We start from the raw sequence: 24,194 nt of genomic DNA on the forward strand, positions 1-24,194 counted from the left end.
GTTGTTCTCCATTATGATGGACGAACGTATGTCCTTACAGGAGCACCTCACGAGGATTAAGGACATTCGAGATCAACTCGAAGCTATTGGTCGGACTATGGAGGAAGAAGACATGGTTGTAATCACTTTGAAAAGTCTTCCGAAATCGTATGAACACTTCATTGAAACCCTCAATATTACTTCCACTAATGTTGATCTGAAGTTTTCAGAACTGTGCACCAAACTTCTACAGCAGGATCGTTGGAAACAGCAATTTGGTAGTAGTACTACATCAGCCTCCTCGGAAAATGCCTTCACAGCTCAATCCTTTCAGAAGGATAAAGGCAAATTTCAGTCCTCTCAGTCTTCTCAGCAGAAAGGCTCTTCTCAGACACAGGATGGAGCTAAGAAGAAAAATGTGCAGTGCAATTACTGTCACAAGTACGGCCATATGAAGAAAGATTGCCGTCAGAGGCTCACTTCTGAACAAAAGAAGCAGGGAGGGTCACACCAGAAGGCGCATGTTGCGGAACATTCCGAGCAGAAGGAGTCCGCCTTTTATGCTTTTATGGCTAAGAGGTCTTCAGATCATGCCAGGTCTTCTGCTTGGTACATCGATTCTGGTGCATCACGCCACTTTTCTCATCGGCGTGACTGGTTTACAGACTTCTCACCTTTCAGTAATTCTGTTGTATTTGGCGGAGGTGAGGAGTATACTGTTGTTGGCAGAGGCACTGTTCAGATACAATCTGGTGGCAGGACTCTTCTTTTTCTGAATGTGTATTATGTTCCTGGAATGGAACTTAATCTGCTCTCTGTCAGCCAGATTATGAGGAATTCTCCTCAACTAGATGTGGTGTTCAGTGCTCACAAGTGCTCCATCATTGATCGGGAGACTCGTCTTACTGTTGCTATTGGTCTAGAGGATCATGGCCTATATAGGCTTCTTGACACTGGTGATTCTCCTGAAGTGGCTCTGGCAGCTCGTGTTTCTCCTCTTAGCACTTTGTGGCATCAGAGATATGGACATCTCAACATTCAGTATCTCTCTCAGCTGTCTCGGGAGGGACTTGTTTCAGGGTTACCTGATATTCAGACTCAGCATCTTGGAGTATGCGGCGCCTGTCAAGCTGGCAAACAGCATCGGACTTCATTCCCACATGGAAAGTCTTGGCGCGCATCTAAGGTACTTCAATTACTTCATGCTGATATTTGTGGTCCTATGAATACATCTTCTGTTACTAGATGCAAATATTTTTTGCTTATTGTAGATGATTTTAGTAGAAAGATGTGGGTGTACTTTCTTAAACATAAATCAGATGTATTTAGTATCTTTCAGAAGTTTAAGTCCTTTGTTGAAAAAGAGTCTGGACATAGTATCATTACTCTTAGGACAGATAACGGGGGGGAATTTTGTTCTTCTGCATTCTCCAACTTCTGTGATACCCATGGCATCAAACGCCAGTTGACTACACCCTACACTCCTCAGCAAAACAGTGTTGTCGAGCGTCGCAATCGTACGGTTGTTGAGATGGCTCGTTCTATGTTACAACACCGGAGTGTTCCGAATAAGTATTGGGCTGAAGCAGTATTTACTGCTGTCTACCTTCTTAACCGCTCTCCTACTCAGGCTGTTAAGGGGAAGACTCCAGAAGAGGTTTGGTCTGGTCGGAAGCCTCAGATCAGCCACCTGAAGGTTTTTGGCTCTGTTGCCTATGTTTGGATTCCAGATGCTAAGCGCTCCAAGTTGGATTCCAAAAGTCAGAAACTCATGATGACAGGATACAGTGATCACCATAAGGCCTACAGACTAATAGATATAGACACTGAACGTCTAATCTTCAGTCGTGATGTTGTATTTGATGAAGACAGAGGATTCTTTCAGTCCTCTTCTTCTGAGCAGAATTCTGAGGGTCAGCCTCACAGTGTTCTTATTCCATTAGGTTCGCCTGATGGGAGGGATGATGCAGAATCTATTTTCGATGATGCACTACCTGAGTTTCCTCCGGAGAATAATCCTCCTCCTGCTGCTCCTGTTCCTGATCCTGAGCCTCTTCCAGCTCCTCCAGATGTTAGCACTTCTACTCTCCGGCCTAAATGGTGGGCCAAAACTATTGGTGATCTCAAGGATACTGAGCTCATTGAGGGTAGAACCTCCCGTAATAAGAGCAAACAGCAGCATACAGTTAATTTTGCTCTCATGGCTAACATACACAGTGTTTTTGAACCTCAGACATATTCAGAGGCTAAAGGTATACCTGAGTGGGAACAGGCTATGGAAGCTGAGTTCCAGAGTCTTCAGAAGAATCACACTTGGGCCCTTTCTGATCTTCCTTCAGGGAAGAAGCCCATTAGCTGCAAATGGGTGTACAAAGTAAAATACAAAGCTGATGGAACCCTAGACAAGTATAAGGCTCGTCTTGTTGCTCGTGGGTTTTCACAGAAAGAAGGCATTGACTACGAGGAGACTTTTGCTCCTACAGCCAAAATGAGTACCATACGGCTCGTTCTTGCCTTAGCAGCCCAGTTCACTTGGAAAGTCCATCAGATGGACGTAAAGAGTGCTTTTTTGAATGGAGACTTACAGGAAGAAGTCTACATGACGCAACCCCCAGGATTCAAGGTTGCTGGTCAAGAACAGAAGGTCTGTAGACTAGTCAAAGCACTCTATGGTCTGAAACAAGCTCCTCGGGCTTGGTACATGAAAATTGATAAGTACCTGACAGATCATGGCTTTCAGCGGAGTCCATCTGATGCAAACCTGTATATCAAGCATACTAGTAATGATATTCTGTTTGTAGTTGTCTATGTGGATGACTTAATCATTACTGGCAGTTCAGCACATTTGATCACTGGGATCAAACAGGATTTGTGCCGCACTTTTGATATGACAGATTTGGGACTTCTACATTACTGCTTAGGAGTTGAAGTTTGGCAGACTGAGACCAGTATCTTTCTCTCTCAGTCCAAGTATGCCAGAAGTCTTGTGGACAGGTTCAGAATGCAGGATTGCAAACCTGCCTCTACTCCTATGGAACCCGGGCTCAAACTTTCAGCTCAGTCATCCTCACCAGTTGTGGATGAATCTCTGTTCAGGCAACTAGTGGGCAGTCTCATCTATCTTACTGCTACTAGACCTGACATCAGTTTTGCAGTGAGCTACATTTCACGCTTCATGACAGCTCCCAAGGCTGATCATTGGTTAGCAGCGAAGCGTGTGCTGCGTTATGTGAGTGGCACTTCTGATTATGGACTTCTGTACACTCGGAGTTCTGATCCTATACTTAGTGGTTACACAGATTCTGACTGGGCAGGTTCGGTTGATGACCGTAAGTCTACAGCAGGGTATGTGTTTAGTTTGGGATCTGGTGCTGTCACATGGACTAGTAAGAAGCAGCAGGCAGTGGCTCTCTCCTCGACGGAAGCAGAGTATCGGGGAGCAGTTAAGGCATCTTGTGAGGCGGTTTGGCTTCGGCGAATGCTTGCGGATATGCATGTCTCCCAGGCAGGTCCTACTCCCTTGTTCTGTGATAATCAGGGAGTGCTCAAACTCGCCAAGAATCCAGTCTTCCATGAAAGAACCAAGCATGTGGAAACGCATTGTCACTATATTCGACAGCTGGTTGAAGACGGATCCATCCAGTTGCTGTATGTTCCTACCTCGGAGCAGCCAGCAGACATTTTCACCAAGCCCCTTGGTCCTGATAAATTTGTAAAATTCAGGGGGTCTATAGGTGTAGTTAATAGATTGAGCATTAAGGGAGGGTAATAGAATATTAAAATATGTTAATTTTAGTATTAATGCTCATTCAGTGTATATTCTATTTTAGAAAGATCGTCTTCGATCTTCTCAGCAGTTTCTTTTAGAAACTTGCTATTCTTGTAAATAGCTTGTATTATTTATGAGCGTTTTGCTCATTCTGATTAATCAATCAATTCTTTGAAATCCATTGCGTGTTTTCGCACTGTATTAGAGAAATCATGGACTGCCTGTACTTTTATTTTGGAAAGCTTGAATTCCCTTAGTCTGTAATGTCCCCACTTTGAAATAGAAGTTAATAATAAATAATAATAATAAAATTTAAATTTTAAAAATTAAATTAAAATATAAAAGAATATAATTAATTAAAATTTAATTAAGTTAATGAATGGTCAAAAGACATGGAAGAAAACGTTGTGACACCCTCAACAATGAGATATAAAAGGGAGAAGAGAACCTCATTTGATAGGGGGATAATTTGGAAATGAGAAGTGCACATCTGATTTAAATAAGAAGTGCAGAACTGATTATGAAAGGTTATGTCCCTTTCAAAGGGCAGAAATAATGAGGAGTTGCACTCTCTCAAAAGGTGCTAATGGTGAAAGGGTGTGTCTCTTGCCAAAGGGCATGCATGATGAAGAGGTGTGACCTTTCCCTCACATTGAGATATATAAAGGAAAGGAATCTAAGTATCCAGCAATATCACCATGGATTGGATCAGATCAGAACTGTTATTAAGTTACATGCAGTAGCATCTTTGTTCTTGGTGGTATGCATGGGGATGTGCTGAATATGTAGGCTTAATATATGAAGCCTGATAATGTTGTTATTCAGAATTTAGTAGTAGTAATACAAATTTAGGCTGCAATATGTATGACAGTCATACTTAATTTCATATATATTCATAATACATGAGAAGTTAGTATACTTATAGTCTGAATCATGTTATTACTGTCAGTATTTAAAAAGATGGGGGTGAGACGTTCCAAAGAGGGGCAGTCTAAATCCAAGCAATAGGTTAAGTCCCAAGATAGGGTGGGGATCAGCGACCCATAAGCCTTGAGGGTATAGACCCAAGATAGGTAACGGCTTGGATCTGTAAACTTTGAGGGAACCTATTGTATTTGGTCTCTAAGTGCTTTGGTAACATACATAGACCCTCTTCCCTTAAAACTGAAGTAGTAGCAGGGTCTAATATCTATATTAAGAACTATGAATAATGAAATTAATCATCTAATGAGGAAAATAAATAAGCACTTGTTAATAACTAATAAATTGAAGAATATCAATGTTTGGCTTCATGATTAGTCTCTAAATCAATTTTAGTATATTATTATAGATTAATTATGTTAATCAGGTAGGGGACATTACATAGTCTCTATAATTCATACCATTGTAAGTCCACAAATGTTGTCAATTTAGTAGACATATGATCCGTGGTATTCTTCAACCATTTAGCAAATTGCAACTGCTTGACTTTAAAGTTTAAACCACTAAGTTTGATAATCTTATTCAAAACATCAAAGATATCCTTCAAGATACTTGTTGATGATTCGTGTTTGGCAATTGATTTGTGGTTGATAAGTAGAATCCATATCAATGACATTCTTGTTTGAATGTATAAATCCTTTCAAAGTTTTTGATTAAGGAAGAAACATGTTTTGAAGGGACTTGAAACCCTTTTTACAAAATGCTGCTTGAAGAGAAAGACAAATTAGAGCAAGCAACCATAAAACAGAAACAAACCAGCAAAAAGCCAAAAAACAGAAACAAGACAGCAAACAAAAGAGAACCTAATTCAAATTCTTGAGAGCCTCCACGACCTCTGCTTCCAACCAAGTCATGTTGAGGGTGATCTTTCTCAAATCTTGAATGTATTGTTTGGTAGCTTTCTTTTTTAGGTTGGCTCTAGTCCTTTTGGAAGGACCTGTGTTCTCATCCTATATCTTCTGAAGTGACCCCGCATCAACCATCATCCCTTCCTGCTGAAGGTCTTCAAGTTTCCCAACCATAGTATTGATGCTTTCCGCTGAGCTCTTAACCAATTTATGGCTGTAGGTCACCAGGGATATGAGCTTGTCATTGATTTTTTGGAACTAATTCTCCAGTTGTTTCAGTCTGCCATCATAATCCTTTTTAAGTTTCTCTTCTAGATTTATAATCCTGTTGTCACAACCTTTCTGGAGATCATTGACAGTGCTCAGTCTTTTGCATTGACTCAACAATATATATTTTTTTGTTCAACACTCCATTGTTCAGCACAATGGTTGTCCTGTTTACTGCTAACTGGACGGAGCTTAACTTTAATCTCTTTGATTTCATGAATACCCATTTTTGCAATCTGAAATAATCAACTGCAAAATCACGGGTTATAGGAAGAACATCATCCGAGTTTTCTCTTTCCAGATTGAGATATGGGGAGTCCACATTGAGGTCCTTAGGAAAAGGAGATCTCTCAGTCCTATTAGTAACATGCACCGACTTATCCGGCATTACATGGTAGGATGACCTAGAATCAGAATTGGTAGCAGAAACAGGGGAATCACTACTCCTCTTAGCTCTTTGGCCTAGCTTCTTTTTCGCTTTCAACTCAGAGTCGAATTCTTCCAAATCAGTGCTCCACTCCTCCTCATCAGAAGAGTGACTGCCAGACTCTTCCGCCTCAGTTTCATATAAATCCTTCCAAAATTACTTGCAAGCAAATACAGGGATCACAATCACATACAATTGATATAGGAAATCCATGTAATTTATAAGAATTTTAATGTTATGATTCAGTGATTTGTTTGGGGGAAGGTGCTTTGTTCATGCCAAGAAGATAAACATGTTTTGTAAGTGAACTTGTAATTGCAAATGTCTGGTTATTTCCTTCTGAGTTAGGAAGACCATCGCCAAAATGCATGGAAACTGCTTTTCATTTGTACTCATATTGGTTGTAATAAACTAGGGCAGTAGCACATATTCACTTATGCTTTGGCACACATCACATTCTGCAACTTATTGTTGTATAAACTTTTTCATATATTTTAATTTCTTAAATAAAAGTATTTATGAACATTTGAATATAATTTAAAAAATCGATGTGCCATATATTTGGAGTATCATGATTATCTTTCTAATATTGCTTAATTGAATCCTGGTGCAAGTTGATTTGATATTTGACCCTAAGAATATTATTTTTCCTATCAAATTGGGGATATCAACAATAATTTGTTTACATTTTCACTGTTTGCACAATCAGCTTGAACATGATTTAGTTGTTTTGGAATAATAATTGAAATTGCATATGCTGACTGTTTTATAATCTCTACTAAATTAAGCATGTGCTGCTTGATTATATTATCTCTTTATGTAAAATCTCAAAATCCACATTAAACATTTCTATCTTTTCAATCCTCTTTTGTCGCTTGGTTGATAAGATGTATTTTTTGTAGATATTCAAGACTTTTGTGATCTATCTAAATTTTTGACTAGAATCTTTTTTTTTGATCCATATTTTTAACTAGAATCTTGTTCCTTAGCAAATATTGCCTGCATTTCTTTTAAGGAATGCACAATTAACAATGTTTACTTACTATAAACTGATATAAATTCTCCCTGGGTTTTAATTTCCGACTTTCCAGAATAATAGGGTGCCATCTTGCATGATTACCACACTCAATTACAAATGGCTTAAAGAAATTTGGAAGCTTGTCAGGGCTGGAGTCTGTGATAGTGCCACCATAAGCTTTTCAAAGCATTGATTTCCATTTTCAGACCATGTTAAATAGTCCTTTTTGAGTAGATCTGATAATAGAAAATAATATGGGCATAGATCTTGGGGAGTCATTGATATTGTGCAGCTACGCCTGTGAATCCTATTAGCTTCAAAATTTTGTGTGACGAACTACTCAACCACAGCTTTTATTTTGGAAGGGTTTACTCTAATCCCTTCTAAGATTATATAACCACAGCTTTTATGTTGGTGGGGTCTACACTGATCTCTTCTGAGATTATATGATCAATATATTCTATCTCTTATGCCCAAAACTGTGCTTAGGCCTCTTAGAATGTTATTTTTTCCTTCTAGAACTGTTAAACTTGATCAACATGCTAAAGGTGGTTTTCCAAAATTTTCTAAATATCTAAGATAGTATTAAAAAAAATAATAACATAAATTTATAAAAAGTTTTTAACATCACAGATTGAATAGTTGTGGGTGCAATGTTCTGTGCAAATGTCATCAGCTTGAGTTATTCATACCCTTCTTGAGTATAAAATGCCATTTCTGGAATGTCTTCTGGCTGTATCTTAACTCTATAATCTCGTGATTTTAAATGTCATTTGCTAAAGAGATTGGCATTGTGAATTTCTTTGAGTAATCCATTTGTAAATAGAATAAAAAACCCATTTTTGGCAAGCTGGTTCATTTAACTTTTGGAATTCAAGACAAAGTTGATATGAACCATCTTTTTTCGTGATTAAGATTACTGTAGGAGAATTGAAGGTACTAGTTAGGATAATAGCATCCATGACAGCAATTTTTGCACCAAATATTCACATATATGTTATTGTCATTTGTCTGTGAGGACAATTACATGGATTATTGCAGTCAAAAAATCAAGAAAATCATTGAAGCTTTAGAAACTACTTTACAATTAAAACCCCAGAAGGAATTTTCAGGGCAAGTAAACTCACTTGGATAAGTTCTTTATATATAGTTTATACCATTATTTTCCTATTGTCAATTATCAATAATTGCTACATTTTTTTCTGTTGACATTTGGGAGGCACAAGCTCTAGAAGAGTTTGTTATATTTTTCTTTGGAATGCCTTTTGACTCTATGTATGTGTTCAATTCATGCTTTTTATTGCTTCTTTTACCGATCAAACTCTTCTTTTAGTAACTTTCATTTGTAAAACATTGTGATGGATAGGATGGCATTGAAGAGTGCCGTAAGCTTTGTGGTGGACATGGATATTTGTGCAGTAGTGGGCTTCCAGAACTATTTGCTGCTTATGTTCCTGCTTGCACATATGAAGGAGATAACACAGTCCTCCTCCTTCAGGTATTTTGATGCGAGTACCATTTCCCATTACTTTGAGTTAGTAAACAGGTCTCACAGAAGATTTTAAATATTACTTTGGTTCTTAAGCATTGGATTGTAACTTTTATGTATTTCCATTCATGCCAACTTCTCAGTGACCACATAGAATAGGATTTTTAACTTTTTGGGTTTTCTCTGGAACCTGGAATGTTTTGATTTCAGGTCAGCAGCTGGTACTATGAAATATTATATTTAAGATTTTTATAAGTATAAGAACCTGATATCGGGAATGATTATTAGGCTTATGCTTAAGTGTGAGAATGATTTATTTGCAAAAAAATGTCAATGTCTTGTTTTGGAGAACTGATGGACTGTTTGTCAAACTTGAAAGGTAGGGGAATTTTATCTTCTGATGTGAATGAGATAATTAAAGAGGATGTTGGAGTCATTGATTGCAATAGAAACACATCTTAATCATTTGAGAAGAAAGAGCTGGGTCAGCAAGTCAAATTCATCTGTTAAGATGACTTCAGAGTCCTGAAGAACAGGACATCTATCTGTTTCTTTCAATATTTGAATTTTGTTATTATTACATAATTTTTAATATTGTTTACAAAATTGGAGTAGTTGAACTTTCTTTTGCTGCAATCCAAAAAAATGTTAGCTCCATATTTCGACAATTTATGGATGCCATTATTTTGAAGGTCTTCTGCAATATTTTGACAAGTCAAGCAGGTAATTACAAAACTAGCTAGGGTCATTGAACATTTGATTCCTAGTTACCTAGTAGAATTAATGATGTCTTGAGTGATATCCCATTTATATTCTTTACACATTGTAGCTATTTCCCCTCCTTTGCTAGAAGTGTTGCCCTTTCGTTGGGTGCTCCTGTATTTGTTATTATAACCATATCAACATGCATCAGGTTCATTAACCTTCTACTTACACACTTTGCTGTTAGGTGTATAATATCATCTCAAGGTTCGCCGCTAATTGCTAATTGGGGTACTGCATTAGTCAGAAACTCTAATACATGCAGAAAACTTTTTACAAGATGACCCGAGGGGAACAAAAGTTATAAGCGTACAATTACAGGAATATATTACAACACAAAAACATTTGACTCACACAAGTATAAGGAGAAACAATTCAACCCATAAAAACTGGCAAGATATCATAACAACCTTGGTTGAACAACCTGGAAAACGAATTGACAAAAAGTGGTGTGCTATTCTTGTAAACCAAATCAGATATATTGAGAGAGGGGGGGTGAGGGAGGGGTGAGTCAGTATTTCAAAAACTTTAATACAGATAAAAACAAAACAACAGAGCTAAACCCATATAAACAAATCAACAGATAAGCACTAAGATAACACAAGATTTATCTCGTGGAAAACCCTATCGGGTAAAAAACCATGGCATCAAAAGCTTTCACAAAATCAAATGGGCACCAACCCAAGTACAACAGTGAGCTGCAACTCACATAAAGAGCACCAACTCGGAACAAAAAGGCACCGACCTCATAAAGAGCTCCAACTCTAACAAAGACACGGAGGCTTCAACCTATTAATAGAAGAAATAAAACTGAACTTATAACCTCTCAGACTCCAGACTTTAAATATTTATCAGACTGTAAATTTGTTGTAAAACTAAGAGGAATGTATCACAAACACCCTTTTCTCTCCAAAACTTTCGAAAAATTACAATGAAGTCACCTATGATAACTTCAATACAGATTCAACAAGATTTCAAAACATGAATTTTGGATCAGTTGCCTTGACATTTGGTATTCATGAATGTGTATCTCAGTATATCATCTTCATGAAAATTTGCAACAAAAAATCTGCGTGTTATTCTTCAAGAAAAACTTTGCGTGTTATTCTACTTTGCAACTCAGGAAGAACTGTCGAAAATAGTCCTCACGTCAAAGTTCACACTTAACAATCTTCTCTCAAACTCATATCCCCTTACCTCACACACAACAAATGAATCGGATTTTTTACTTATGAAAAAAATCCCACCTTCCAACAAACAAGCTCTAACTTTAGTAGGAGAATACTTTTCAAAAAACAAAACAAAACGTATTTCTTAGATTGATAACCTCTTACACATAGTCTAGTTTTGAATTATTTAAACTCTACACAAACTAAAACTGCTTTTGCACACACAAGGAATATGTAATGTCCCCTTCTCGACAGTGATAAGTTTAGTTGGCCGTTAGCCTATTCCGGAGACCCGTAGGCTAGATGGGAGCAGAAATTAGGGTTTCCTATTTACGATGAGGATGGTTTGGCAATTTTGGTGGCTTGCATATTGGAGTTTTATAGTTTTGATTCTGGATTCCTTCTGGGTTTTATCAAAGCTTCGCAATGATGGTACATGCATAGCAATCAGTGGAGTTTGGTAAACTTACTATTTTTTAGTAAGTGGGGGCGAGGACAACTTATTTTTCTGGGTTTTTAGAGAGCTTCGTGATGGTGTGACATGCAAATGAATTTGAAGACTTTTACGGACTTACTATTTTAGTAAGTTGTGTCGATTGCTCAAAATGAGGTTAAAATGCATTTGGACACTTACTATTTTTAGCAGTATGCTATTTTTAGTAAGTGCTATTTTTGACAAGTTTTAGTGGTCCAATTCAGAGGCTAGTTTTTGCAGTGCAGTTTTTAGTACTTTGGCCTTCAGTTCACTATGGTAGTTGTTCAACACATGGGAAAAGTATTTTTAATATTTTTAAATGCCCCCTTTGCTTAGGCGTATGACTTATGTCTTTCTGGTTATGACCTAAGGGGATGAATTGAGGTGATAAAGTATTATTTTTAATATTTTTAAATGCCCCCTTTGCCTAGGCATATGACTTATGTATTTGTGGTTATGACCTAAGGGGACGACTTGAGGTGATAAGGTCGACCGATTTATTGTTGAGGGAAAATATTTTATAAAGTGAAATATTAATAAGGCAAGATGGACGCCTTATGGGAAATAAGTTACTTTTATAATATATTTCACTTATCTACCTTGGACTCCACATTATTATTTTATTGTCATTTTTATAAAGTATATTTGCTTCTATGTGAAGGTCGACTTGGAAAGGAGGGGAAATGAAATGCAAATTTCAAATTAAGATGAAATTAGTGTACATTTGGGTTTGGCGTCCATTTGGAGGGAATGTGAATTTGAATTTGGAGACACCAAGGTTATAAATAAGAGTGTTGGGCTCTTGTTTTGGTATCCTTGAATATTTTGTAATGAAGTGCTGTCAAATTTGTGCCAAACTTGTGCTTCGAAGTTGAGAGTTTCCTAGCTTGTGCCAGTTTCGTGCTTGAGAGATAGCACCTAGCTGATTGGAGAGACTATTCTCATTCAGAGGGATAGATTGAGCTATATTGAGATGAATTTTATTGTTGCATTTTTAGTTTTTTGAGTGTTGGAGTGTTTTTCATGTTGCTGGTTTTTGTCATAGCTGTAGCAGTTATTCATTCATATCTCTCTTTCTATTGTCTGATTGTTCTGGGTAATGGCTCATTGGATTCCTCTATGCTAGGCATCCTTTCTTGTTGAGTTTCATGATTTATAGTGAAAAACCTGATTTTTAAGGCAGATCGCCCCTCTCCAGGTAGGTCGTACCTTGTTGAAGTGACATTGGGAAGGGTACATTAAAATTTCATGGTTGTTTGGCTTAGTTTGTTGGTTGGAAATTGGGCATCCCCTTCCTAGCTCTCATTCGCTACTGATTTGGAGCCACTCGAAGATGTTTTAAGGAGTTATGGACTTCACAGTGTTGCTGGTCTGATTTTTGGTAATGTTGATATGCTATATCAGATTTGGTTAATTGTTCATTTTGGCTTGTATTTTTTGTTTTTTTTGTTTGTAGCTTCTTGGAGTACCTTCTTATATCTATTAGAGATTGGAGCTTTAATGTACTGACAGTATCTTGCAGAGTTGCTCATTGTAAGGTTGTATTCAGTAGTACTGAAACAGTCCATTTCATACTGCATTATACTTTCTTGTATGCCCATTGCATAAGTGTAAGAGGCTGGCTTCGCCGCCTATCTCTATTTCTTTTTGTACTCCTGTCCTCCCACTGAATAAATGGTAGAGTGATAGTTTTGTTATTCCTGTCCTCTCGCTGAATAAGTGGTTGAGTGATAGTTTTGTTATTCTTGGTCCTCTCGCTGAAAAGTGGTAGAGTGATTGTCATTTGCTTAATCTCGGTCTTCTTGGCTTTGTTATTTGCTGGTTATACCGCCAAGTAGTTGTTTAATTTCCAGTATTTCATTATCCCGTTGAAAAGTGGAAGTGGTTGGTCTAACCGCCAACATGTATTGCTCTCAGTATTTCATCTTGCTAACGCTAATGGGTGAAATTATTGTGTTTAAAATTTGAAAAAAACTAAGGGGGACATTTTTGAATATGAAACTGCTTTTGCACACACATTAAATGATCAACAAATAGGAACAATTGTCAGATCTGAAGAAGTCGAAACAATCAAGAATATTCTACCAACTTGTGTAGACTTTTGACAAACCACCAAAAAATCTCTGTCAACGTCAGTAAACCGCCAAAGACAAAAAAACAGTTACAAAACATAGCCAACTGATTCAAGAAGACAAGTAGAAGCGTTGACATCCACTGACACCTCTGCATAACATGCAAATGGCAGAGATTGCAAAATAGAGCCAATTGATCATGAAGACAACTGGCAACCTTGATATCCGCTGACACATTTGTATAACACACAAACAACAAAGACTACTCTGCAAACCACATGGTAGCAAGCAAATTGCCCATATGTTGACATCAATGACAAGAAGATCAACAATCACCCCTGTTGTCATTGATGGCAACCGAAACAAAACCAAGAGATCAGCTTCCCCCGTCTGACTACTCCCCCTTTGACACCAACTACTAAGCCAAAACTACATATCTGAACCAAAATGCATACCTAAACCGGGGCATAAAATGTAGCAATAGATACTCCCCTTGAGATCAATCTGCACCTTAATGAGGAAGTGAAATCACTCCTAGTTTCTGCCTCAAAATTCAAATGTCTCCTTGGGTAATGGCTTGTTAAACGCATCTGCACTAGTTTGCTTATTTATTTGACAACCCTTGCAAACAATATCTGCTGGTTTTTCAAGTCGTGGCATGTCTCTAATAGCTTCTTTCTTGCTGATTTGAACCAGATTTTAAAAATTCATATGCCCCAATTTTTTATGCCATGACCAGGTTTCTTTTATCTAACTTAAAAAATACTTTTCACCACTAGTATCATCAAGGATATACAAATTATTTGCTGCTCTACTTGCATCAGCAATATATTTTCCACATTTACTAATGATACAACGGTTTGAATTGAAAACTAGATCATACCCTTGATCACATAACTGACTAACACTCAAAAGATTGTGTTTCAAACCTTTAACATACAAGACATTTTCAACCTTGGTTTCCCCATTATTTAAAATAAGAGTATCTTTACCTGCAATTCTTGTTGAAGAGTTACCTCGAAATCTGAGTTTGCCTCCATTCATTCTTTTAAGAGTAAAAAATTTACTTTTATCTCCAATCATATGTCTAGAACAACCACTATCGACATACCAAATATCTTTCTCATTTTGTGCAATAAATGCAGTTTGCCCAACCAAGGACATTTTTGTACTCTTCTTTTCCTTCTTTCTCCATACTTTAGTGTTCTCCTTTGCTTTTCCTTTTGCTTCATCCTTCTTAGCAATATCAGTCAAGACACTTTTACACATTCTTGTTGAATGGCCAAAGTTATTGCATTTATAACAAATAACATTATAATTTCTAAGAGGTGCAAAAGAATTTCTGTTTGCAAAATTGAAATCTCTCCTAGGAAACACCCTACACTTTATGGCATTGTGACCAAAATAATTACAAGTAAAGCAATAACCATAGAAGTAGGAGTTGTTAAACTTGCCTATGTGAGGTTGACCAACAGTAGGATGCCTTTTGAAGGCACCATTCCTGTTCTTAAAGAAAGATTTTCACATAGTACACTTTTGGAAGGTGTTTTCTCGATTCAGCAACTTTGAAGATTTATCTAGCCTTCTCAAAGAAACAACTTCAGCTTCGAGCTTTTCATAGTTTTGTTCTTTATCTTTAAGCTCCTCTCTAAGACACTCTTCAATTTTGTTAGCTTCTGCAAGTTTAACATTCAAATGAGCAATCAACGTTTCAGCAGTCTCTAAAGCAAGAGATATTTCAGAATTCTTGTTGATTTCCTCTTGTAACAACTACTTGAAGTTTTGTTATTTCTTTCTCAATTTTTTGATTTTAGCAAGATAATACCTCAGAAAAAAAAAACGTATTTCTGCATACATAGAAAATTATCAACAAATAGGCAAAATTGTCAGTTCTAAAGAAGAAGTCGAAACAGTCAAGAATATTCTAGCAACTTGTGCAGATTTCTGACAAACCACCAAAAATTCTCTGTCAATGTCAGTAAACTGCCAAAGACAAAAATGACAATTACAAAACAGAGCCAACCAATTCAAGAAGACAAGTAGCAGTGTTGACATCCATTGACACGTTTGTATAACATGCAAATGGTAGAGATTGCAAAATAGAGCCAACTGATCATGAAGACAAGTGGAAGCCTTGACATCCACTGACACATTTGCATAACACACAAACAACAAAGACTGCTTTGCAAACCACGTGGCAGCAAGCAAACTTCCCATTTGTTGACATCAATGACTAGAAGATCAACAATTCCATCTTGCAACTGCAACAACCACCATGAAGAATTCTTCACCAGCAGCCAATACAAGCTCCATTGCTCCTGCTCTGGCTTCTGATTTGCCCAAAGAGTTGCTAACACGGTCCCCTTACATTTCTGAGCTAATGATCACATTTGGGTCTGCAATAGGATGTTGAAGCACCTCTCGGAAACCCTCCCTAGTTAAGTTTTGCAGGGGGACTACGACTAAAACTCCGAGCTGTCCATCTCAATGCATGACACATTGTGCTCTTTAATATACCAGTATAAGTCCTTGCGTAACTGCAATAACACAATGATTTTGTTTCAAAGACAAAGCACTTGTAGCCACCTTGTGAATGCAGGGGGAAATCTTTTGTTGCTTTCTTTTTAACCACCTTACCCAACACATGCACTTGCAACTCCTTAGGAAGAGCCAAATTCTTCATCTAGTAAGAATTGGAATGCTCATTCACATACAAACTCACTTTGGACAACTGCTCCTAGCTGATTCCGAATCTCAAGCAATGGTAGTCTGATTTCTCTATTCCTTAGCGTCTATAATTCCATTCTCTCTCAAAATTCAATCCACCGATTTCAAAGTTGCAGAGGAAGCAATGGTAAACACTTTTTCTTGAGCCTAAGGTCCAAAACCCTACTTCCATAAGGAGAGTCATTGCAACAAAACCTAATTAAAGGAGGAATAAAAAATAACAGAAAACACCATAGTTTCGATGTGTTGAGGGCCTAATTAAGAAAGAGAAAATATCTCAAAGGGAAATTAAGGAAGCATCATTAAATTGAAAACCAACACAAATCATTGGTCCTTTATCTGAGGATAATGATTGCATTTTTTTTGGACAATAAAATCCTTTGTTTTAATACAATATATTGTCTATAGATTCATTCCTTTTCTTGTTTTTTTAATAATTTCTAAAATTATAATTTTTTTTATATCTAATGATCACTTGTCAGACAATTGAAATTGGTTGATGCCCATATCAGCCAAACATTTGTTCACCATGCATGTTAGTTTCCCTCAAATAATGAGAGAAGCTAATTTTTAGGAAGTCAGTCTTCAAATGTAGGGCTTCCTTATTGAGGCAATCCAATTTCCAGTTCTTGAGTCCCCTTTAACAGTTCCTTACAACCATAAGGTCACCCTTAACCAACAATGTTTTGGATATCCAACTTTCAAGCCATCTTAAGCCCCTCTAGTAGTGCCGTAGCTTCAACCTTGTCTTCAGTACTCTGAGGGAAAAGGAAGGATCCTCCCAACACTAAAGATTCATGAGAATGTATAATCACAAAACCATTGCCGATATAATATGGGATTCCTCTTGAAACTTTGGCAAAGCTCAATTTAAACTTGAAGTACCCCAAAGGGGAGGGCGTCAACACCCAAAATAATCTTGATATTCTTAGTTGAGTATCTTACCCTATCAATGGGGAGGTGATGCTTGAGACATTACCATTCGTTCAATATTTTGACTTCCCAAATGCAAAAAATTCTAGAGTTTAAGTGATGTTGAACCGTATGAGAATATATGCTTCAATTCAAACCTAATGACTCCACTAAAGAGCCTTGTCCATAAAAATCCTCGAGTTTTTGTGGAACCAATATTTTATAACAAACAAGAGAGAGCAACTAGCCAAAGAGGACACAACCTCGTGGAACCCATAGGCTAGCTTTGCAGAACTTTCAACTTTCACCAAACTTGGCATCACTTGGGACATTTGCAACATCATCACAAAGTGATTCCAAATTCTCCCAAAAAATTCACTATGCAAAAGTAGGTGATTAGTATTCTCACTATCTCTCTTACACAAACAACACATAGAAGGCCCCAAAAATCCACACTTCTTTAAGTTCTCTTGGTTTAGAATCCTATCTAGAAACCTCTAGCCAAATAAAAGCATCATATTTTGACATGGAAATAGATAGGAATTCTATGGTCTTCAAAACTTGCTTAAAGGAATCTTTCTAGTACTAGACTAAATCAAGTCTAGGATTGTTTTTTGACATACCTTTTTCCCATCCTTTCCCCTTTTACTCTAGTAATGCTTGAACTTAGATTTGCAAGCCTTTTTAAGAACCAATTTGATCCCATCAAGGCTCTTAGTGAGTTTGAGAGAAGGAAAGCCCATCCTATTTTACGTTATTTACATTGCCAAATTACCAAGATAGACAATCTTCAATCACTTTTTTGTAATTGTGCATAAATTTGCAAACAACCAAAACATTTTGAGGAGGACCAGCCTTTGAACAAGTTATCATCTTTTGCTCTTATGTACATTCTTCTTAATAATTTACACCAAAACCAGTCCTTTTCAACCATAGTTCCTCAAGCCAAATTAGCAGCTGTGATGCCCCCGATCATGTCACAATGAATTTAGTCAAATAAAATATAATAATTATATTCATTGACATGTTCATGAAATCAGAAATAAATAAAGTAATAGATAAAATTCAAGGATATTTCTGATTTCATGAACATGTCAATGAATATAATTATTATTATATATATAACCCAGAGACATGTTTCCACCCCCCTGAGGTGCGTCTCAGAGACTTTTCACGCTTCCTGAGACTTCATTTTTGGTCGGAGACTTCGCTTCCACGTCTCCTGCTGTCTCCTCATCTTCTGCAAGGTTTCTGTCTGTCTCCCACACATCTGCTCTGACAAGGTAAAAAATAAAACAAAAATGCTGCTTTTCATCATTCAGCAGCCATGGTGGATGAAGCAGTTGAAGCAGACAACCTTAATGAATTACCTCTAGTTCTAGTACCATTAGAGGAACCTAAGTTTGAGAGTGATGATTGTGTGGAGAGCATCATAGATGAGGAGCTTGATATGGATGATTAAAACGTTGAAGAGGAGGCAATAGATTTCTGGTTTTTGATTTATGTTTGTGTATCAGCATCAAACTATTAAGATTTTTGAATTTCAATACGTAATGATAATCTAATATGAAATATGTAGTGTGAGTTTTGAACTCTTTGACTCTTTGACACACTGAGATTTGACATTTTGTTTTGTGTATTTAAACTTTAAATTTAATGTTAAACTTTAACCTTGTTCTTGTTTTCAAAATTCTATGTCATGATACTTTTTGGAAATTATTAAATTATTTAAAAAATTAAAATAAAATTAGTCATATTGGTACCTGTACCTGTCTCCAAAGTCTTTAATTACCCCCGTCTCCTGGTGACCTTGACATATATATATTATTAATCAGAAAATTTTCTCATCTTTATGAGACTTCACGATTTTCCCTTAAGAGAAGACAACAGTTACCGTGTCAAGAGCAGTGATTAACTAAATTCTTTAACAGCAATTAACTTCTATGTTAAGAGCATTAATTAACTTCTATAAGACTTGATTAACTCCTATGTTAGCAGCAGGGATTATTGTTAAAAGAAAAGCAGTGATTATCATATAGAGAAAAGGTGGCGATTTGTTTAGGGAGTTAATTACCAAAAGCAGTGATCTTTAAATGGCAGCAATTAACATCAAGTAAGGAATGGTGATTAGTGAAGATAACAAATATCTGCAAATGGTGCAACCTATTTTGGGTCATGTTTATTAATGAAAAGAAATGTCCATAGGGAATCAATCCTCATGGGAATGATGTAAAAATCATTTTGTGAAAGTTGTGAAGAAGGACATTATACAGAATGAAGGCAGATCTAGAGCAGATATTGAGCAGGATTTATTATAACAAATCATGATTGAAAGAAGTATATGCAGATCTAAATAAAGAGAGATGAAGTAGGAATCTGAATAAATAAATAATATTCAGCATACAGTCCCCGTGTATTATATAAGTGTTTGGGTCTGATGCATAATGCATGGACCATGATCTTACTGATTTGCTATTTTGTCATCCATGTAGAAATGGATATAATTAACATATTAACATATAAAATGGATGTAATATCAGGTTTGACTTGATATGATGTTACAAAACTGAATTAATATCTCCTGAGTCCTGACATCTAGGTGATTAAGGTTAAGGAAAAAAATCTGGACTTCATGTCATTATAGAAAAGAATTCATGCTGGAGGAAAGTACAGATCAGAGGTTAATAAGCCTTAAGTTATACGTAAGGGCTCTGATAATCGAATAAAACCTGATATTATTATTGGATACACTCAAAAGTAGGTTTATGTTTCAACCGTGGTGAGTCAAACTGCAGATATAAATCATGGCATAGCTAGTCAAAAGGTTAAATGAACCTTATTAAAGCATGGGTGCTGTGGTGGACCCCAAAGATTTAACACATAATAGTTTAATGAATAATTGAAATTGATACCAATTGGAGATGACATGTTGCAAACTCTTATGTTTTGTGCTCTGACATAAAGATATATTTGATATGCTTTATATTTTATACAATCAAGTTTAAGCTGTTTTGACGTCTGGAATACAAGAACTAAGTCAACAAATAAACCAAAAAAACCAAGATAATTAAAATGGTGGACCCAATATTTTATGCATTATGATCCAAAGTGAAATCCAGTCAAACTTGTAAATAGGGGAGGAAATGACATTTGATTAAATATTTGAGGTCTGATATATGGCACTGATCTTGGGTTATGAACTCCAGTGTATTTATAAGATGACATCTGCAACAGAAAAAGAGCCAGCTAAGGTCAAACTGGTCAAGGTAGAAAGTAATTCTTATAAAAGTCTAGATCTTAAATTAGTGAATAATTTTTTATCAAACTTGTAGCTAGTTCAATATTATGATTATCTCTACCCACCCCCAAGTTTAGTTATTAACTCAAATTAGGAATCTTTTTGTGATCAAGGAGAAAGCTGCTGATTCAGTAGTCACCAATAATTAAGTGCCTGAACAAGTTTTACAAATGCATGAATATGGGAAAGTGTTTCCAAAAGCCTTATAAATATCAGATGTAGAAATTGTAATAAGGGCCTCCAGTTCCACAGAGAATCTGCTAGCCAGAGAAAGTGCAGCAAAATTGACGTAGGAAGTAATTTTTGTTTTCCATAAAAGACTGGGATTTTTCAGATCTGCAATAAAATCAGCCTTTTTTTCATATATTCTCGTTATTAATTTTGAAAAAGCTGTGTTTTAATGTTTCCAAATGATGCTCATGTGGATATTCGTGGTTGATAGATTACAAAAATAACTTGTTCTTTATAATTCCTTAGAAGCTCACATCATATTTGCTGGAGGACTGTGTGAGTTTTGATTGTCACTCAGCAAATTTGCTTGTTTGTGTGTCTGAAATGGACAGTTGCAAAGCACTCTGGAAACATGTGTTTCTTTCCTCTCTAAATTTTCCTTATCTCTCTACTCTTCTCATTTTCATTTTATTTTTTGATAGAATTAGACATCGGAGGATTGAAAAACCTAGCTAGAAACCCATATAAACTCAGAGCATAATCCGACTCAAGAGTAAAATGATACACTTAACCTCCTCCATATCAAGAGGTTTAGCAAAACTTGATTTTGAGCTTCAAAATCAAGACAGAAACACCATCACCAGTCTAACTTCTAAATATCATTAGATGAGAAGAGCAAGACATCCTTCAAGCTCTTAATTGAGCCCAACCTATTGAATTTTTAGGTTTCTCCTTGTGGCACAACAAAGCTATGAGATTGTATATTGCCTTCGAGGCTTGGATATCAGTATGTATGCATTGAGTACAGCTTTTGGTATGATATCACCCAAATAGGGGTCTATATCTGGCTTGGAAAAGATAGAAAACAGCATTTGCAGTCTGAGATAAACTAAAAAAGAAAAAAAAAGTGTAAAAATCATCTTTGCACTATATTCAGTTTAACTTTACAAGATTTTAGAATGGCAATCATGAATTTCAAAATTTATTCATATTTTTGTGCATTTATGTATTTATATAAAGGTTTTCTGATTGAATACAGCTGCACCTCTTCCAACTTGACTTTAACATCTCCTGTGCTCAAATGTCAATTATTAGCATCTAGGAATTCATTGTACTGCTATAGTCAAATTGTTTTGGTTTCTTGAATACTACAGGGCTGTCCATCACAGTCAATGTACATGGCATATGTTATTATTTAGTGTCTATTTGCGTTCTTTGGATAATGTTGTTATGTGAAGGTTTCAATAAACTGGAAATATCGTTTTCTTTCTATATACACATTTAGTTTCTGCAAAACTTATACTGACAGAGCCTATGCTATTATTAGATTTTGTAAGCAGATACTTTACCAGAAATTAAAAACTTTTACAACATAAACATGATCTAAATTTTTTAACTTGCGTGTGGAGTTCATTGTATTTGTTAGCCAAATTTGTTGATTAGTGATATTGCCTAGTGCTCTTTCCATGAAATTTATAGTTCCATTAGAGCTTTGTGTATAATTCAAAAAGGTACAGGTCTTGTAGATTCCTTGTATTTGTATTATATTTTCAAGAACCTTGTTATGTTTGTTAAATCCTTTATATACTTTTATCACCTAAGTGTTTGGGTAAACAGGAATTGTTGTTTGTATCAGTCAGCTGCGCCTTTCCTTGGGGTGAGTATTTTTCTTTTAGAGCAATTTTCTCTTTTTTCTAAGAACGTCTTTATATATCACAGGTAGCAAGATTCCTGATGAAGACACTCCAACAACTGGGATCGAAAAAACCAGTGGGTACGGCCGCTTATTTGGGAAGACTGGAATATATAATGGAGAATAATTGCAATGTTTCTCAAGGTAGATTAAGGAAATGTTTTCCTTTTCCTTGCTAAGTGCTTGAAATTGGTTTGTCAATAACTTGTGTGCATTCAAATGAAATAATTCATTGTTTAGGTATATTTTGTGGTAGGCGTAGGATATTAAGTAGATATTCTTTATAGAAGCAAATAAGCTAAACACTGACTGGTAGGTGATTTCTAGTTATTTGCAAAATCTGAATCCTTAATATGAACTATTAAATTCACAGTACAATACTAATCACATCTATGATACAAGCTCATATTGGAAATTGTAGCAGGAAATTTGATATGAAACAAAATGATTTTTTGTCCTAAAGTAGATAGCAAAATTAAGACTTTGACTGATATCTTTATTCAGGAGTCATTTATTGTATTGGTGTTCCTCGGTGCTTCGTAATTCTTAGGAACTATTTTCTTTCCACCTGACATTGTTTTAAAGTGTTCATCACTCCGTTTGATTACAAACTTTTTGGTGGTTGTTGATAATATAAGTTTCTATCCTCTTTAAATGAGCACCCTAGTTCTAACTAATATGATTCCTTTGATATGAACACATATCTTTTAAATTTTCCTGTGCTTTTAATTCAAATATTTGCATTAAGTTGATAGCTTATGGAAATGAAAGCAACAACTTGGTTTCTAATTAATGTTTTTTTTTTGCTCTGGGGGGATGTGTGAGAGTTCTTTTTGTTGTAGAATGATTAATGTTTTGAATATAAAATTCTTTCTGCCTTATAGTCTTAGCCATGTGTGTCTAACTAATATTTGGTGTTCATGTACTGATTCTGAAATATTTAAATCACAGCTAAGGATTGGCTGAAGCCTTCAGTTATATTGGAGGCATTTGAAGCAAGGTCAGCTAGGCTTGCTGTGAACTGTGCAGCGCAACTTAGGGAGGTATCCAATCCAGAATCAGGTAAAAACAAGTTATTCTATTGTATGCACTAGTGTTTCTAGCAAATATATCAACTTGATGCTTTCCTTTCATTCTCTATGGGTATAATTTATTTTTTGGCATCTAGGCAAAAATTGAATTTTGAAAAAGAAACTTTTTTAACGAACAAGCATGCATGATGGATATACTAAGTCAATATCATGTGAAAACCACAACTGAGTTGTATTATTGTATAGTACACACAATGAAATTGTAGAAGATCTGGACTAGAATCAACATTTACCATCTTTGTATAATCCTTTGCCTCATCCAAATTCTATAGCCCTGTCTCATTGTTCAGTTGTAAGAAACTGATCCCCAAGAGTGCATTATGTAACTTGCTCAAAATGCATTCTCATGCTATAGGACATGCTTTGGCCTCAAGGGTAATGACTTTGATATCAGCTTGTATGATAGATTTTTTGAATCAGATTTAGTGTATTCTACTTTGGAAGAGCTTAAAATTAAGTGTTCAGACTTCAGATAATCGCCTTCCTCATTTGGATTTACTTCATTTTAATCTCTGTAGATGCAAAAGCATAAACAAGAAATGGATTAATCATTAAGGCTTTGGCAACCTGATAGCATCTGATACATGTAAATATGAGTGAATCATTTTAGTCTCCATTTGTAGGGGTCTTTGCAGCAATATTTGAAGTTTGAACCATAGTAGAATTACTCTTTGAAAACTTGGGATTAATTGTGTCACTCCGCAGCTGCTGTGTCATTTCCCAGGTCTTCCTGTGCTTTTCAAAAAGTGGTTCTGAATTTTTTTGATATTTATAAATCACTCTTTTTTGGGAGGTTTGTTTTAATAGGTAGAGTATAAATAGACAAAGAAAGAGTTAATTTATTGTTATGATCAGAGCATTATAATTTATATATATTGATTTTTAACTGTTAACAACTTAAACTTTAATGAGCATTTTTATAATAAAATTTATACATAATGAGACTTAGGTAAAATAAAATAGTTATGCCCTTAAAATAATAGGGCTTGCTTCACAATGGAATGAGTCATGACCTACGAAAACCTCCCTTTTCTTTCTTGTTATTG

General features: G+C 35.9%; 1 protein-coding gene across 1 annotated transcript in view; it reads left to right on the forward strand.

Moving 5' to 3' along the window:
- Positions 1-24,194, forward strand: part of LOC131075658 (peroxisomal acyl-coenzyme A oxidase 1) — a 211,182-nt gene that overhangs the window by 100,619 nt on the left and 86,369 nt on the right. Inside the window, exons 9-11 of the mRNA XM_058012499.2 lie at positions 8,656-8,787; positions 22,084-22,201; positions 23,009-23,119. Of these exons, the coding sequence (XP_057868482.2) occupies positions 8,656-8,787; positions 22,084-22,201; positions 23,009-23,119 (361 nt within the window). The remainder of the gene's footprint in view (positions 1-8,655; positions 8,788-22,083; positions 22,202-23,008; positions 23,120-24,194) is intronic.

Source organism: Cryptomeria japonica, chromosome 6 (assembly GCF_030272615.1).
Source record: "Cryptomeria japonica chromosome 6, Sugi_1.0, whole genome shotgun sequence".
Lineage (NCBI taxonomy): Eukaryota > Viridiplantae > Streptophyta > Pinopsida > Cupressales > Cupressaceae > Cryptomeria > Cryptomeria japonica.